The 17204-nt window shown below is 53.4% G+C and overlaps 1 protein-coding gene across 1 annotated transcript in view; it reads right to left on the bottom strand.

Annotated features, from left to right (window-relative positions):
* LOC106834790 (kinesin-like protein KIF19) overlaps positions 1-17204 on the bottom strand; it is a 53056-nt gene that overhangs the window by 15509 nt on the left and 20343 nt on the right. Inside the window, exons 11-15 of the mRNA XM_070485377.1 lie at positions 11693-11870; positions 9934-10117; positions 6783-7053; positions 3533-3654; positions 1655-1773 (exon numbers count right to left, since the gene is read on the bottom strand). Coding sequence (XP_070341478.1) covers positions 1655-1773; positions 3533-3654; positions 6783-7053; positions 9934-10117; positions 11693-11870 — 874 coding nt within the window. The remainder of the gene's footprint in view (positions 1-1654; positions 1774-3532; positions 3655-6782; positions 7054-9933; positions 10118-11692; positions 11871-17204) is intronic.

Raw genomic sequence — 17204 nt, 5'->3', positions numbered from 1 at the left:
GAAAGTTAGGAGAGAAATTGGGAAAGAAGCACAACTCCTGTACCGGAGTCCTGCTTGAGCGAGGCAGACGGGTCAGCTCTCCTCCTCCGCCCCCTTGCATTTGCATTGTCATCATAACCGCAGCTCTAGTTACTGTGTGCACATCAGGCACTGACAGGCCCTCGGGGGAGGTACTGTTGACCCACCTGGAGATGAGGCACCTGAGGCTCAGAGAAGACACTCTCTGGACCAAGGTCAGGGGTGGGGGGCTGGCACACCCAAGAGTCCAGCCCTGGTTGGCCCGGCTTACAGGCTGCCCGCCAACCGTCCACGGACAGGGTCCCAGGGACTCAAGCCTGCTGAGGCGCCTGTGGCGGGCCTCTGTCGTTGCCATGGGAACCTGGCTTGGGTCCCTCAGGTTGGACCGTGGGTGGCGCCAGCCTAACCCGTCGGCCAGGGTTCCCAGCTCCTCTCCCGCCGTCTTGAACAGGGAGCATCATCCTAGCTCGCGGCTCGAGGTGGTTCAGCCTGCGGTCTGACCCCAGCCCGGGCTGCTGCCGCAGGTACGGGTCTGGAAGAGGCGAGGCCGAGCCCGCCTCCTCTCCAGCCTGAGGATCGAGGCGGAGGGCCCTGGGCTGGCTCACAGCCTGCCCACGAGCCGCCCTGGGCAGAGGGCTGGAAGCCTGGCTTCTCCAGTCAGTGGGTTGAGCCCCAGGTTCACACAGGTGTCGACCAGGAGCCCGTGGACGGGCATCTGGTCTCGATGTAGGGGGCACGCGGGCACTTTGTTTCTATGCACACACATCCACAAACACGCACATGCACCCGTGTAAAACACACACAAAAAAGCACACATGCACTCATGCAAAACACATGCAGTGTGCGGACACGCGCAAATGCACGTGTGCACAGGCACACACACGCATGAACGCAATGGGGGGATCGCCCCTCCTCTGCCGGAGCCCTGGGGTCTTCCTTACCCCGAATGGCGTGGGTTAGATGTAGGCATTACAGCCAAACGCACGGTCTGGGCCTTCCCGGCATCCTGGTTTGAGCAAACCAGCTGCAAAGGCATTTGGGGCAGAACGGGGGCATCCGACCACGGGCAGGGACGGGGTGACGTTCAGGAGGTGTCACTAATTTTGTCAGGGCTGACGGCTGCCTGTGGTTGTGGAGGGAAACGCCCCATTTTTAGAAGCGCCCTCTAACTTGCTGAGGGCGAAAGGTCACGAGGCTTTTGTTTTACTTTAAAATGTGAGAGAATGAACGCCCGTGTTAGAGCCGTCCCGCCTGCGTGTTTTGTCACAGCAGCCCGAGCTGACGACGACAAAAACTGGCCAAATGTTAACTATTCAAACTAGGTGACGAGCTGATGGGTTTTCAACTTACCGGTCTAAGTTTTGGGGTGACGGGAAATAGCAAAACAAAAAGTAAAAAGAAGAGAAAAAGGGAAAAAAGCACCGAGGGTGGGAGGAAGTGGCTGACAGGGAACAAAAATACAGAGAAAGTGAAAAGGGTCTTTTAGCATCAAACTCCCAACCTCAGAATGGCTCCAGGCAGCAGGCACCTCCTAGGACGTCCCCGTCCTTCTTAAAACAGGCCGCGAGGGAGGGGACGTTAGCCACACGTCACTGGAGGAAAGGGGGGGCTCTGTACACACCTGGGGAAGCGTTACCTGTCCGTCTCCAGCAGCATCGGCTCAAACTGGGCCCCCCACGGGAGGTCCTTCCTGTCGTCCGGCTGCTCTCGGCTGGACTCCTCCGGCGGGGGAGACAGGCTCAGGACGGAGCCATCCTGGGACCAAAGAGAGGAGCTGCGGGAGGCGGCACAGCCCGTGGACGCAGGCAAGCAGTGTCACTGTCGAGTGGAGGTCCCTGAGGGTCCCCTTTCCTCCTGGCCACCACACGGGGGAAACCACCCAGCAGGGAGGCTGGCGAGCCAGCCCATGTGCTCATTTCCCGTTGCACATCCACCCCAGACAGAAAGGAGGCCCCGTGCAGGGATGAGCGCCAGGCTGCGGCCTGGATCCTCAGGCACAAACAGGGCACAAAGGAGACGCTGTTGTCAGAGCACCCTCAAAAGTCCGCAGGTCCTCGAAACGTCAAACATAGACCCGCCAGGGGGACCCAGCAATGCCACTCCTCAGTCTGTACCCAAAGAAGCGAAAGCAGCCACTCAGACAGATCCTCGCACACCCGTGTTCACAGCAGCATGATCACAATCGCCAAGAGCTGGAAGCAACCCCAGTGCCCACCGAGGGATGAACGGATCAACACAGTGTGGTCCATGCACACGAGGCCATGTTATCCAGCCTTGAAAGGAAGGAGGTTGTGACACCTGCTACAACACGGATGAAGCTTGAGGACATCAAGCCGAAGGAAACAAGCCAGTCACAAAAGGACAAGTCCCGTAGGATCCCACTTACGTGAGGACCTGGAGGAGTCACATTCTTAGAGACGGAAGGTAGGATGGGGGGCGCCAGGGGAGGAGGAGGGGGAGGAGTGGTCAGTGTTTAATGGGGGCAGAGTTTCCGTTTGGAGCAACACCTTTTCTGAGTTCTGTGGGTCCTTCTCAAGAACCAACCCTGCGCGTGGTCTTGGGGACCCGACACAGACTATAGGAAAGGGATTGTTCTGAGCCACGTGTACGGGAGAGTGGGAGAGCGGGGCACGTGGCAATGACATTCCGTAAGCGGGAAGCCAGATGTCCGAGTCGGGGCTGAACCCGCGGACCCAGGAGAGCCAGTCCCGGATGGCAGCAGCGGAAGCTGAGAACAATCCAGAGCCACATGGTACGACCTCCAAAGCTACAATGTCGGTGGCTGGTCCCTCTGTTACTGGGGATGGGGAAGTGGCTTTAGACACAGACGGATCCCTGGACCCCCGCCCTCACGCCACACTCTGGGCACCTGCCCCCCGCCACGCTGGCCGAAGCCTGGAAGTGTCTCCTGTCTTCTCCCGAGATGGCAAAGCAGAGGGTCTGTGGCTGGGAGACACCAGGCCTCGTCCAGGGCCCAGGTGGAGCTGTGACACCAGCTTTGGTCTAAATAATGAACGCAGAGCCCTCCCCGGGCCTTCTCCTCCAGGGCGGCACCAGAACGGGCACCAGACGCCGTCCTCATGCGGGAGCCTAGAGGGTCCCCCGCCCCCCGGAGAAGTGACAGCCCAAGAAGAAAGAATTAAAGCTGGGAGACTCGTGCTGAGGTTCCCAGAGGAGCCTCTCTGGGGTCACCGAGTTAACAAGGTGCACCTCACGCCCAGGCTTCCTCCCCATCGGCCTCTGGTCTCCCACGTGGAATCGTCAGCAACAGCCAAGGGTCACAGACGCGGGGACCCGCACACAGACCCGCCCCAGGGACGCCACCCAGCGGGGCTTCAGGGCCCTCCCTGAGCCCCAGCCCCAGGACACGGCCCGGCCAGCACTGGGGGGGCTTCCGGCTCCGGGCAGCCTGGTTCGTGGGGTTCCCGTCTCCCCCATCCGTTTCAGGGGCAGGTCCCCCCACGGGGCCTGGCGCACAGGCGGGGCTCAGGCCCGGGTGGCGGGTCGGACTCACCCGCAGGGAGCTGGCCAGCACGGAGTGCAGCAGCAGCAGGCGGGGCAGCGCGCCCTCGCCCAGCTCGCGGGAGTACAGGCGGTAGCGCTGGGCCAGCGGCTCTGGCTCTGGGATGCCGCCGTCTGCGGGGGCCAGGGGGCAGAGGTCAGGGGGCAGAGATCAGCGGGAGCACCGTCGCTTGTTAGAAAGACAGCATCCTGGCTTGGAAGTTTGAAATTATAAAAGAGGTTTTTTCTGGAGAGCGAGGTTTCTGTCTTATAAGTCTCCCTATTGTAAAAATTTTCTATGATGTTCACATATGGCCTTTAATAGTAGAATAATATTATCAACAATTCGAAAGTATAAATAACATTTAATTTAAAAGGTAAAGAACCACTCCTAGAATTGAAAACAGGTTCAAACAAATCTCGCACACCCATGTTCACAGCAGCCAGAGGGTGGAAACAACCCAGTGTCCACCAACTGGAGAAAGAGAAACAAAATGCGATCTGCCGATGGAATATTACTCAGCCGTGAAAAGGAGTGGGGTTCTGGCGCACGTTACAACACGGCGGAGGAAGCCAGACACAAAAGACCACACAGTGAGTGATCCCATTTACAAGAAATGTCCGGAATGGGCAAATCCCCGAGACAGAAAGCAGATTCGCGGACGCCAAGGGGCCGGGGGAGGGGTGGGGAGTGAGGGCTTCACGGCTACGCGGTTTCTTAGCGACTAGAGGGAATGTTTTGGAACTGGATAGAGGTGATGGTTGCACAGCACCGCGGGCGAGCTAAATGCCCCTGAGTTCTACACTTTAAAATGGTTAAAACGGTGAGTTTTACGTCCTGTAAACTTTACCTCGGCAAACAAAGTTGAAGTCAGAAGTTAAAAGACGGCGTAATTATAGCTCTGACAAAATTCCACCACTTACAGGCAGGGACGAGAAAGGGGGTAGGTTATAGGTTACCTGTTTTCTGTTCCGAAACATTCTTTAATGCCGTTACAGTTTTTTGTTTTTGTTTTTTTTTGAGGAAGATTAGCACTGAGCTAACATCTGCTGCCAGTCCTCATCTTTTTGCTGAGGAAGACTGGCCCTGAGCTCACATCCATGCCCACCTTCCTCTACTTTATATGTGGGACGCCTACCACAGCATGGTGTGCCAAGCGGTGCCATGTCCGCATCCAGGATCGGAACTGGCGAACCCCGGGCTGCCAGAACCGAACGTGCGCACTTAACCGCTGTGCCACTGGGCCGGCCCTATAGTTTTTTTTAAAATAAAGTGCCTTGTTCCCATTATAAAAGGACCCGAGAGATGCCTCCCCAAAGGAGAACTCATTCCTCAGCCTAAATAAGTGTTCACCGTAAAAATACAATGATGATGATGATGATGACGACGTGTGAACACACCAAGCTCCTCCCAGCCCCAAACGTGACACACGCGTGCACTGAGGCCTCAGCTGTGCTCCACTCTCCCTAGTTGAGGCCTCCTCGTCCTTCAGGTCACAGCTCGAGTGTCGTCTCTTCCCAGAACCTTCTCTGATCTCGACCCCTCGGACGAGGTCGGGCCAGCGCCCATCTTCTGTTCCCAGGGCTCTCTGCGTGTCTCCTTTATGGCTTTCGTCCCGGTTTGAAATTACGTAATTCTGCGATTAGCTATCTGTGTCTGCCACCCCAAAGGAGACCAGCGGCTCCACGAGGACAGGTCCTGCCTACTGCTCAACACCTGCGTTCCAAAAAGGTTTGTCAAATGACTGAACGAGTGAACGAAACGGTAAAAGAACAGGTGTTAATTCCTTTCCTCTTCCCCCCGCATCTGGTGACAAAGAGAGAGCCCGGCATGAGCTCAGAGGGAGCACATAATGGAGGAGGGAACAGGAGCCGGGCACAGACGACGAGCCTCAGCTCCTTTCCTGTTCCCCACCGTGTGCTCCTCGAAGTCACCACCTGCTACAGACACACAAAGAAATCGAGGGGAGGCCTGTGTAACTGCTCCACGCTCTGTGGCAACTCCACGGGGTGGGAGGGAGAGGAACCGTGTGGGGTTCCCCCACCCCACAACCAATCCTAAATGAAGCTCAAGAGAGCACTTGGTTTCTGGAAGTTTCCACGTCCTCTGGTGACGTTGGTAACCTCAGTTTGACGCAGCCATCCTGTTGTCCCAGTGAGCTGCTTGGGTCACCAGTGAATTCAGAAAAAGCAAGAGGTGACAACTGAATGCAATGGCCATCCAGGGGACATTGCAGGGGCACCAGGCACGATTCAAAGGAGGCCTGTCAATTAACACCACATCCCTGTCAATATCCCGGGTGATAGAAAAGACTGCCCTTGTCTTAGAAAAGATACTCTACAGTATTTAAGGGCATCCCAAAATGGCTTAGGAGGAAGAAACACAGAAAGAGAGAGAAAATGTGAAATAAAAGTGAAAAACAGGGGCCAGCCCGGTGGGGCAGCAGTTAAGCACGCACGTTTCACTTCAGTGGCCTGGAGTTCTCTGGTTTGGATCCCGGGTGCAGACACGGAACCACGTGGCAGGCCATGCTGTGGCAGGCGTCCCACATACAAAGTAGAGGAAGATGGGCACGGATGTTAGCTCAGGACCTGTCTTCCTCAGCAAAAAGAGGAGGATTGGCGGCAGATGTTAGCTCAGGGCTAATCTTCCTCAAAAAAAAAAAAAAAAAAGTGAAAAACGTTAATCCTTAGAATCTGGAGGAATTCTCTGTAGTATTGCAATTTCTCTCTAAATCTCAAATTCTATCAAAATAGGAAGTCAAGAAAGAAGAGAAAGTCGGAGGCAGGAGCTAAGGGACGACAGGAAGGAGAGGCAGCCTCCGAGCCGCCGCCCACGGAGAGCACATGAGGGAAAGAGGGGGAGTAGTAACAGACACCCCAAGCGTCCCCTGCAGAGATGGTTAAAAAACCCAGTGCGTTTCCGCAGACGAGGCAGGTCGCCGTGCTCTTATAAAGCAGTTTCCAGGACATCCAGGTAAGCGAGAGAAGGAGAGCACTGGACAGTGTGCACGGCGCGCTCCTGTTAGTGTAAAAACTCCGTTTACGTGCGCACGCATTGCACAGACCATCTACAGGGGACGTGCAGACGGCTGGGAGCAGTGGGCCGGGCAGGGGTGGGACCGCAGGGAGACAGGCGTCTGCTGGCCTGCCATTTGGGACTGAGTTTTTTTTTTTTTGATCAAGTACTCCGCCTACTCTCTCCAGAAACAGCAATGTTGAAAGCCAGCGGTGCCGGGGCGGGGCGGGCTGGGCGGGCTCACCCTGAAGCAGCTGCCGTTGGTCCTGGATGATGTGCTCGCAGAGCAGCCGGTGCTGGTGGTAGCATCGGATCACAAGGTCCTTCTGGCACAGCAGGTTCTTGCTGCGCAGGCCGTGGGCCTGCAGCTCCGTGTTCTCCACCTCCAGCTCGTGCGCCCTGCACAGCAGCCGCAGCACCTCCCTCTGGTCCTCGCTGACCACCTGCTGGGGCAGCAGCTTCTCCATCTGCGAGGCCTTCTTTTTGGCGTCGGCCAGCCGCTGCTCCAGCCCGGCCTGGCGGAGAGACCAGGGGTTCAGGGCGGACGCCCGGGGGCCCTCTGCTCCCAGGTCTGCTCGTCCTCACATGCCTGGGTTTGCAAGTCGCACTCACGCAAACATGGGGGTGACTGGCTCTGAGGACGTGTGGCTGTCAGCCATGTTAACTGCATCCTTTATTGTCTGTATTTGATGCCCTGACCTGTGGGGCCCCGCTCAGCCTGCAGGGACTGCCCCTCCCAGGGTCAGCCGAGTCCTAAAAGAGGCAAACCACTCGCCTATGAGCGCACCTTTCATGTGCAAACCAGCCAACCAGAGCCCACGCCCCACCCTCCTCCACGGGGCCCCCACACTCAGGCCCTCATCACCCAGGCCGGGTACCAGACAACTGGGGACAGCCTCTACGCCCCAGAGCCCACTGGAATTATCCAGACCAGCCAGTCCTAAGCCTGCCCACCCTGCCCCACCTTCCTCCCAGGGAAACCCCAATAAAGGCTCCTGCCCGCAGCTCCCCACTCCCTCTGCCTCCTGACTGGCCCTGGTGCGCCCCACGTGGCCCTGCACAGCATCGTGCGCCCCCTCCTCTTGGGACCTGTGACAAAGAAACTATCTTTTCCATGAGTCATCTCCTGATCTGCATCTCCTTACTGTCCCTCGAATTTTCTATGAATATGCTATATTTTAGCACACACCCCAGGGTGTGTCTCCCCTGCCCGCTGTGCCGGCTACAGGAAACCTGTGCCACACGCTTTCACACTATGCAGCCTTCAGAAGCAGTCTCTGGTGCTCCTGGAGCTTCTCTGAGGGCGCCTCCTACGTCCACCACCACGTTACAGATATCTCGTCTACAACCGAGGGCCTGCCTCGCTCCAACCAAAGCAGGGCCTGAGCGGGAGCAGGGAGACGAGAGGCCCAGGCGGCCCATGACAGCCACTGGGAACTGCTCCCGCCCCCAGAAACCCAGCTGGAGCCCCAGGAGATCTGCCTGGGACCTGTAACCTTCCTCTACGGGCCAATGGGCCAGTCAGGGCTCTAGAGAAACAGAACCAACTGGAGAGGGTAACACACATATACATAGCTATATGCCTGTGTGTGTGTAAAGAGATTTGTGTTAAAGAACTGGCTCGTGTGATTGTGGGCTGGCACAATCATGATCTGTAGGGCAGGCCGGCAGGCTGGAAACTCAGGCAGGAGCCGGTGCTGCAGTCCAGATGCAGAATCTTCTCTTCTCTGAGAAACCCGCTTCTGCTGCTAAGGCCTTTCAACTGATTGGACAAGGCCCACCCACATTATCCAGGATAACCTTTACTCACAGTCAACTGGTCATAGACATTAGCCACGTCTACCGACCCCTTCACAGCAGCACCCGGATCTGTGTTTGACTGAATCACAGGGTAGCACGGCCCGGCTAAGCCGACACCCAAGCTTCCCACCGCACCACGTCACTCCGTCTAGGCCCCAGACAGTAACACTGTGCTAACCAAGTAACTGAGATGCAGTGCAGGTCACTGCCAGAGTCATGTCCCAGGATCCGGTCGGACGCAAACTCCCAGGGCAGCCGAGGGGGACGTGCTCCAGCCTCTTGCTTCCCCATCCTCTGGGACTGAGAGGGGACCACGTGGGAGGAGTCGACTCAGCTCCCCCAGCACCATCCTCCCGTCCTCCTGGCCCCCTAGCTGAATCGACAGCCCCCTGGGCCAGCTCCCAGCATCCTGTCCGTACATCTGTCATCGTGCTACCACACTGACTCGTGCACAGTTGTGTTGGTGTCTCTTCCCAGTAGCCCGTGAGCCTAAGTCACAGAGAGTATCTCGTTCATCTTTATGTCTCCGGGGCCCGGCATTGGGCTGGATATCTAGAACACCGATTTGTTTGGGACTGATTAATTGATCGACTGATTGACTGACTGAGTCATGTTCACATGCTGCACTGCGTCTCAGTGTCTACGCTGGGCTCTGGAAGGTCACGCATGCTCTCTGCCGATGCACATTATTGGTCTGAGCGAAGCGAGATCGGGGAATCTCCGGATCGCCCCGGGCAGAGGCGGTAATGGTAAGACGGCCTCGGGTGCCTACGTAGCTTTTAAGTGAAATAAACGCCGCCTGCTTTTAGCAACGTGGCATCGTCAGGCGCTTTCTCCACTTGCCTGAAAATCCGCCTGCGAACAGTTAACTGACGGGCGGAAGGGCAGCCAGCTCTCCGTCAGTCCTGTCACTTCTCCGAAGTGTGAGTGTGAGACAATTAGCTGTTCCATAAATAGCTCAGATAAATAGCTGGCTCGTCTTGGAAAACACGAATATGAGAAGACTCCTTTCTCCTCAGAGGAACCCGGAGTCTGGGAGTCCTCCAGCCAGCCGGGTCCCTGTCCTCGTGTCACATGCCCGAGACCAGGCTCAGGGAGAGCGAGCGAGATGCCGATGGGAGGCACTCTGCCGAGAGGAGCCGGCTCACCTGCAAGGCGGCAACTGCCCGGACCTCTGGGAGCTGGAGGCCCTGCCGGTCCAGGCAGAGGAGCTGGCTATCCCAGGCGAGTGGGGGGTCTCAGTGGACCCCACTCATGCTCTACTGCCATGGCCACTGGCTCCCCTGTTCCCCCAGGGGCCTCCTGCCCTGCGCACTGGCCCCTGCAGCCCCCAAGTATAACTCTAACATCAAGGGACACAGACCCTGAAGTCAGACCTGGTCAGGTCCCAGCTGTACTCCTCCTGCTCTCTGGGGATTTGGGACAATTTACCTCATCTCTCCGAGCCGTGGTTTGCCCATCTATAGAACGGTCATGATCGGCCCTGCTCCATGGGACTGCTGTGAGAGGGCTGGCGCACTGGCAGTGATCAGTAAGTGTTAGCAACTCTCGTCACCATTGCTGGGATGTGGACGCGCCCGGGCCCTCTCCCCCACCTTGAGGGCCGCGGTTTTCCGCTGCTCGGCCAGAAGCATGTTGACCTCCTCCCTGGCCAGAGCCACCTCATGAGGGTCCATGGACTCGCCCTCGCCGGTGTCTGCGTTGGCCTCTGCCGGTTCCTCATCTCTGGCGGGCGTCTTGTCCCCGTGTGCGTGCTGCTGGGTCTTCTCCCGCTCCCAGCTGCAGCCAGACAGAGAGGTTGGGGTCAGAGTGCGAGCCACACTGGGCTGGGAGGCTGGCACCTCCTGTCCCCCAGGCCCTATCGGCCCCGGCTGGTCTACTCACAGGCAGAGGCATGAAAATGGGACAGAATTGGGTCTGCTATACGATCTCCTCTATATTTGTAAAAGCATAAAGGTCTGAACAAAAACTGGGAGGAAATAGAGAAGCCTAAATGTTTGCAGCAGGATCAGCTGATGACTAAGGGCCGGGCTCTGCAGCCACCCACCCGGCCGCCACCCCCAGATCCGCTCAGGTCGGCCGGTGACCCTGGGCCACCTGCGTTGTAAATGCGCCCTCTCTGAGCCTCATCCCCTGGGCTGTAAAACTTGGATGACAGAGGACACCGTGGGGCTCTGTGAGGATCAACCACGATGACCCCCGCTCAGGGTTCGCATGAGGCTGCCAGACGGAATCTACATCACGAGGATCACAGGGAAACTGCGAGAGAGGCGGCCCAGAGGGAGCCAGGAAGGGGAGCCGAGGATAGGATGGAGAGACCACTTCCTCTTATTTAGAATTCCTCAAGTGCAGGGACCATGCCGTTTGTGCAATTAAGAAAATAAACAGAACGGAAGGAGGAGGCGGAGGAGGAGAAATGTGGGAAGGATTAGAGAAGAAATGGACTTAAATCACAGCCCTGTATAAGGCACCCGTAGGGCGTAGCTCTGTGTCCTAGTTTGTCCAGGGCAGTCCCGGGTGACACCCGCTGTCCTCGTGTAATTGTTCTGGTTTTTTTTTTTTCTTTTTTTTTGAGGAAGATTAGCCCTGAGCTAACATCTGCTGCCAATCCTCCTCTTTTTGCTGAGGAAGACTGGCCCTAAGCTAACATCCGTGCCCATCTTCCTCTACTTTATATGTGGGACACCTACCACAGCATGGCTTGCCAAGCAGTGCCATGTCCACACCCAGGATCTGAACCAGCGAACCGTGGACCGCCAAAGCGGAACGTGCACACTTAACTGCTGCACCACTGGGCCCACCCCCCCACCCCGTGACATTGTTAATAGCTGTGCCTCTCGCCCTCATGTGTGCCCCTGCCTGGATGACACGCTGCCTGGTAAGTCCCTCTACACGTGGTCAGTCCACTCCCCGTAGGAGTGAACAAGCAGGAGGTGCGGAATGGTTGAAAGAGCCCTGGCCAATGGATGTGTAACTCGGGGCACACCCACATCCCCTCAGAGCCTCCACAGCGTCCTCTGTGAATTAGGCTTGATCCTAGCTGACCTGCAGGGCTGGCTCTGAGCTCTAGCCTGTGAGAGAGAGAGCAAAAGGACCGGACGCCTCCTCCCACCTGGTCCAGCCTAACTACAGGTACAGGAGAGCCAGAGAGGGACGGACCAGGTCCTGCCTGGAAGAGAGGGTGCCCCTGGCTAGAGTCTCCCTTGGGGACCTGCAGGCAGGAGAGGGAGGCTGGACAGCAAGCAAAGCAGGAGTTCCCACCAGTGGCCCCCTCTGGTCCTTGCTGGCCTCCCTGCCCCATTGGGAGGGACGGCACGGGGGCCCTGGGTGGTGGCCACGGGCAGGCGCGCTCACTCGGCAATGGTCAGCAGGTGGCGGGACACATCGATGTGCAGCTCCATGTGGGTATTCTCCAGCTCCACCAGGCTGCGCCGCATCTCCAACTGCTCCTTGAAGGCGCCGATGAGATGTGCCCGGATCTTGTTCATCTGCATGCGGCCGTCCTCCTCTGTGTCGTGGCGGGGGATCGTGACTGGAGGCAGGAAGAGAGCTGGCTGTACCAGGAGCAGTGCCATCTAAGCCAGGGTTGAACTCCACGTTCACCCACCAAAATAGCATCTGGCCCAAGGAGATGCTCTATATGTATGTGTGGATGGGTGGATGGATGGATGGATGGATGGACAGAGGGACATATAGATCGATGGCTGGTGGATGGCTGGTTGGATGGATGATGGAGGAGTGGATGGGTGAAGCATGGATGGGTGGATGGATAGCTGGACGGGAGATGGGTGAGTAGATGGATGGCTGGGTGGGTGGATAATGGATGGATGGATGAAGGATGAGTGGATGGATGAAGGATGAATGATGGGTGGGTGGATGGGTGGATGGATGGATGGATGATGGATGGGTAGATGGATGGACGGATGATGGATGATGGATGGATGGATGGATGGATGGATGATGGATGATGGATGGATGGATGGATGGGTGGGTGGGTGGATGGATGGATGGATGGATGATGGATGGGTGGATGGATGGATGGATGTTAGAATGGGTGAGTGGATGGATGGAAGGAAGGATGAATAGTTGAATGGATGGATGGATGATGGATAGATGATGGATGGATGGATGGATGGATGGATGATGGATGGATGGATGGGTAGATGGATGGACGGATGATGGATGATGGATGGATGGATGGATGGATGATGGATGATGGATGGATGGATGGATGGGTGGGTGGGTGGATGGATGGATGGATGATGGATGGGTGGATGGGTAGATGGGTGGATGGATGGATGAATGGATGGATGATGGATGGATGGATGGATGGACGGACGGATGATGGTTATGGATGGATGAATGGATGGATGATGGATGGATGGATGGATGGACGGATGATGGATGATGGATGGATGGATGAATGGACGGATGGATGATGGTTATGGATGGATGGATGGATGGGTGGGTGGATGGATGGATGGATGGATGATGGATGGGTGGATGGGTGGATGGGTGGGTGGATGGATGGATGTTAGAATGGGTGGATAAATGGATAGATAATTTAGAGGGATTTAGATCCTCTCTTTGGCTGGTTTGGGGCCAGGTTACCTGGTTTTGGGTCTCAGAAATCCAAGGAGGGGTGGGGTTGGGCTAGGCCATCTCAGCTCAGACCTCACTTCCTCAGGGAAACACTCCTAGACCCTCAATCTGGGTCCAACTGCCACCTGCTCTGATAACATCCTGCCTTCTTCACAGTCCCCTGCATATCAGTATTATGTAACATTTTGTGATAAATGTTTAACATCCGCCATTCCTGCTAGAATGTAAGTTGCACAGAAAACAACTGCTTTTGTCTTTTTCTCTCCCACGGTGAGTCCCGACGTAATGGTTGCCCTGTGATTAATCGATGGTTTCCCCTGCCTGACCCAACAGGTAGCTGCATATGCAGTCTGTCCATAGTCTGCTCCCTGAGTGGTCAAGGGGTGCCTTTTCCCTAAATGTCAAGCAATCCGGGATTGGATTATGGTGCATCCAGATGACCGAAGCATTGCGGTCATTAAAACAAGGCTTTCCGGGAGCACTTCACATCCTGGGAAACGCTCATGCAGTAACGTTCCTGACAGAGCCATGCACCCAGCATCCCACCACCACCCCGGGCATGCCACAGCAGGACCCCAGGGAAGCCCACCGTCCCCTCAGGGCTCACCAAGAGACCACCATCCCCTCCATGACACTGTCTGCTTCCTCACTACGGACCACCTAAGACCGGTCCCAATAACCAAGAGGCCAGGAGGGTGAAAGCCACTGTGGCATGCAGCCCTGTTGACCCCTGACCCCAAAGAGGTCCCAACTTCCCTGTCATCACCTAGTTTTGTAAATTCTCTACAAGAATCCCATCTTCCACCCCCTACCCGCCCCCCAAGCCCCCTGCTGGCCCCATGAGACTCAGCCTGTCGTCACCCACAGCCCTTCTCTTTGAAAGCTTCCTTCACCCTCTCGCTTCAACAGAATCCTGAGCCCCCCCAAATCTAAGAAAGAGAAACAGGCACCCACGTGCTCAAGGGGCCTGTGTGACTGGAAAGCCCAAGTGCCCATCAAAGGGGACGGGATAGGCAGACTCAGCGTGTCCACCCTATGGAGCCCTCTGCGGCCGTCACGGAGCATGAGGGTGACCCGTTTGTGCAGACGGATGGCCTCCAAGACACATCGTTGGATAAGAAAAGCAAGTTAAAGAATAATAGCTATCGTCTGATATCATTTATATAAAAACCCAAAGCCAAACCCCTCCCTATAAACAGACACACAAACCATGTACCTCTCTAGATACATTTGTGTGTACAAAATTACATGCACAGAAAAAGATCCAGAAAGGTACACACCAAAATGATAGCAGTGACCTCAAGGAACCAGAAAAAGAGGAAAAAAATGAAACCCAAAGTTAACAGAAGGAAGCAGACAACAAAGATCAGAGGAGAAATAAATGAAACAGAGGCTAGGAAAACAATAGAAAAGATCAACAAAACTAAGAGTTGATTTTTTTTGAAAAGATACACAAAATTTAAAAATCTTTAGCTAGACTTACCAAGAAAAAAAGCGAGAGGACTCAAATAAATGAAACTGTAAATGAAAGAGGAGACATGCAACTGATACCACAGAAATACGAAGGGTGAGAAGAGACTGCTGTGATCGATTTCATGCCAACAAATTGGGTAATCTAGAAGAAATGCATAAATTCCTAAAAGCATACAACCTACGAAGCTTGAATCATGAAGAAATAGAAAATCTGAACAGATCATTAATGAGTAAAGTAATTAAATCAGTAATCAAAAACCTCCCCATGAAGAAAAGCCCAGGACCAGATGGTTTTATGGCTGAATTCCACAAAACATTCAAAGACGATTTAACGCCAATCCTTCTCAAACTTTCCAAAAATCTGAAGAGGTAGGAACATTCCCAAATTTATTTTACAAGGCCAGTGTCATCCTGATATCAAAGCCAGATAAAGACACCACAAGAAAAGAAAACTACAGGCCAATTTCCCTGATGAATACAGATGCAAAAATCCTCAATAAAATACCAGCAACCTGAATTCAACAATGCGTTACAAGATCATACACCATAATCAACCGGGATTTACCTCTGGGATGCAAGGATGGTTCAACATATGCAAATCAAATAAAGGTGATATGCCACACTTAGAAGGAAAGATAAAAAACATATGATCATCTCAACAGATACAGAAAATGCATTTGACAAAATTCAACATCCTTTCACAATAAAATACTGTCAACTAAATGGGGCTAGAAGGAAAGTACCTCAACATAATAAAGCCCATCTATGACAAGCCCACAGCTAACATCACACTCAATGGTGAGAGATTGAAATCTTTTCCTCTAAGATCAGGAACAAGACAAGGGTGCCCACTCTCACCACTCGTATTCAACATGATACTGGAAGTCGTAGCCAGAGCAGTCAGGCAAGAAAATGAAATAAAAGGCATCAGAACTGGAAAGGAAGAAATAAAACTGTCTCTGTTTGCAGAGGACATGATGTTATATACAGAAAATCCTGAAGACTCCACCAAAACACTGTTAGAACGAATCAACAATTTAGTAAAGTGGCAGGATATAAAATCAACATACAAAAATAAGTTGTGTTTCTATACACCAAGAATGAACTATCTGAAAAAGAAATAAAGAAAACAATCCCCTTTACAAAAGCATCAAAAACAATAAAACACTTAGGACAAATTTAACCAGCGAGGTGAAAGATCTATACACTGAAAACTATACGACATTGATGAGAGAAATTAAAGAAGACACCAAAAAATGGAAAGATGTCTCATATTCATGAATTGGAAGAGTTAAAATGTCCATACTACTCAAAGCCATCTATAGATTTGATGTACTGCCTATCAAAATTCCAACGGCATTTTTCACAGAAATAGAAAAATAATCCTAAAATTCATGTGGAACTACAAAAGACCCCAGGTAGCCAAAGGAATCCCGAGAAAGCAGAACAAAGCTCAAAGCATCAACCTTCTGATTTCAAGCTATACTACGAAGCTACAGCAATCAGAACAGCATGGCACTGGCAGAAAAACAGACACAAACACCAATGGAACAGAGTCAAGAGCCCAGAAATAAACCCGTGCATGTATGGTCAATTAACATTCGACAAAGGTGCCCAGAATACTCAGTGGGGAGAGAATCGTCTCTTCAATAAATGGTGCTGGGAAAACTGGATATTCAAATGCAAAAGAAGGATATTTCACCCCTATCTTATGTCATCTCTAAAAATTAACTCGAAATGGATTAAAGACTTAAATGTGAGACCTGAAACTACAAAACTCCTAGAAGAAAATATAAGAAAAAAGCTCCTTGACATTGGCGTTGGTGATGGCTTTTTGGATTTGACACCAAAAGCACATGCAATAACAGCGAAAATCCACAAGTGGGACTTTAGCAAACTAAAAGCCTTTTGCACAGCAAAGGAAACTATCAACAAAATGACACGGCAACCTATGGAATGGGAGAAAATATTTGCAAACCATGTATCTGCCAAGGGCTTAATATCCAAAACATATAAGGAACAAATATAATTTAATAGCAAAACGCAAATAATCCAATTTAAAAAATGGGCCAAGAACCCGATTAGACGTCTTCCCAAAGAAGGCACACAAATTGGCCATCGAGTGCATGAGAAGGTGCTCAGCCTCACTCATCATCAGGGAAACGCAAATCGAAACCAGCATGAGATGTCACCTCACACCTGTTAGAGTGGCTTTCATCGAAAGGACAAGAGATAACAAGTGCTGGCGAGGACGTGGAGGAAAGGGAACCCTTGTGCACTGTTGGTGGGAATGTAAACTGGTTCAGACACTATGGAAAACAGTATGGAGGTGCCTCAAAAAACTGAAAATAGAACTGCCATGTGACCGGGCTGTCCCACTTCTGCGTATGTCTCCAAAGGAAACGAAACCACTGTCTCGAAGCGGCATCTGCACTCCCACGTCTACTGCCGCATTATTCCCAAAACCAAGACATGGAAACATCCTAAGAGTCCATCGACGGACGACCGGATACAAAGGAAGAGGTGTATACGTACAATGGAACACTATTCAGCCATAAAAAAGAAGGAAATCCTGCCACATGCAGCAACATGGATGGAGCTGGAGGGCATTCTGCTGAGTGAAATAAGCTAGAGACAGAAAGACAAACACTGCGTGGTATCACATATACGAGGAAGCAAAAATGTGAACTCATAGAAACAGAATGGATAGTGGTTGCGAGGGGCTGCGGGGGAGGGGAAATGGGGAGACGTTGGTCAAAGGGGACAAATTTCAGCTACAAGGTGAGAAGGT

The sequence above is a fragment of the Equus asinus genome, chromosome 14 (genome assembly GCF_041296235.1).
Source record: "Equus asinus isolate D_3611 breed Donkey chromosome 14, EquAss-T2T_v2, whole genome shotgun sequence".
Lineage (NCBI taxonomy): Eukaryota > Metazoa > Chordata > Mammalia > Perissodactyla > Equidae > Equus > Equus asinus.
This window is presented reverse-complemented; position numbering and strand designations above follow the sequence as displayed.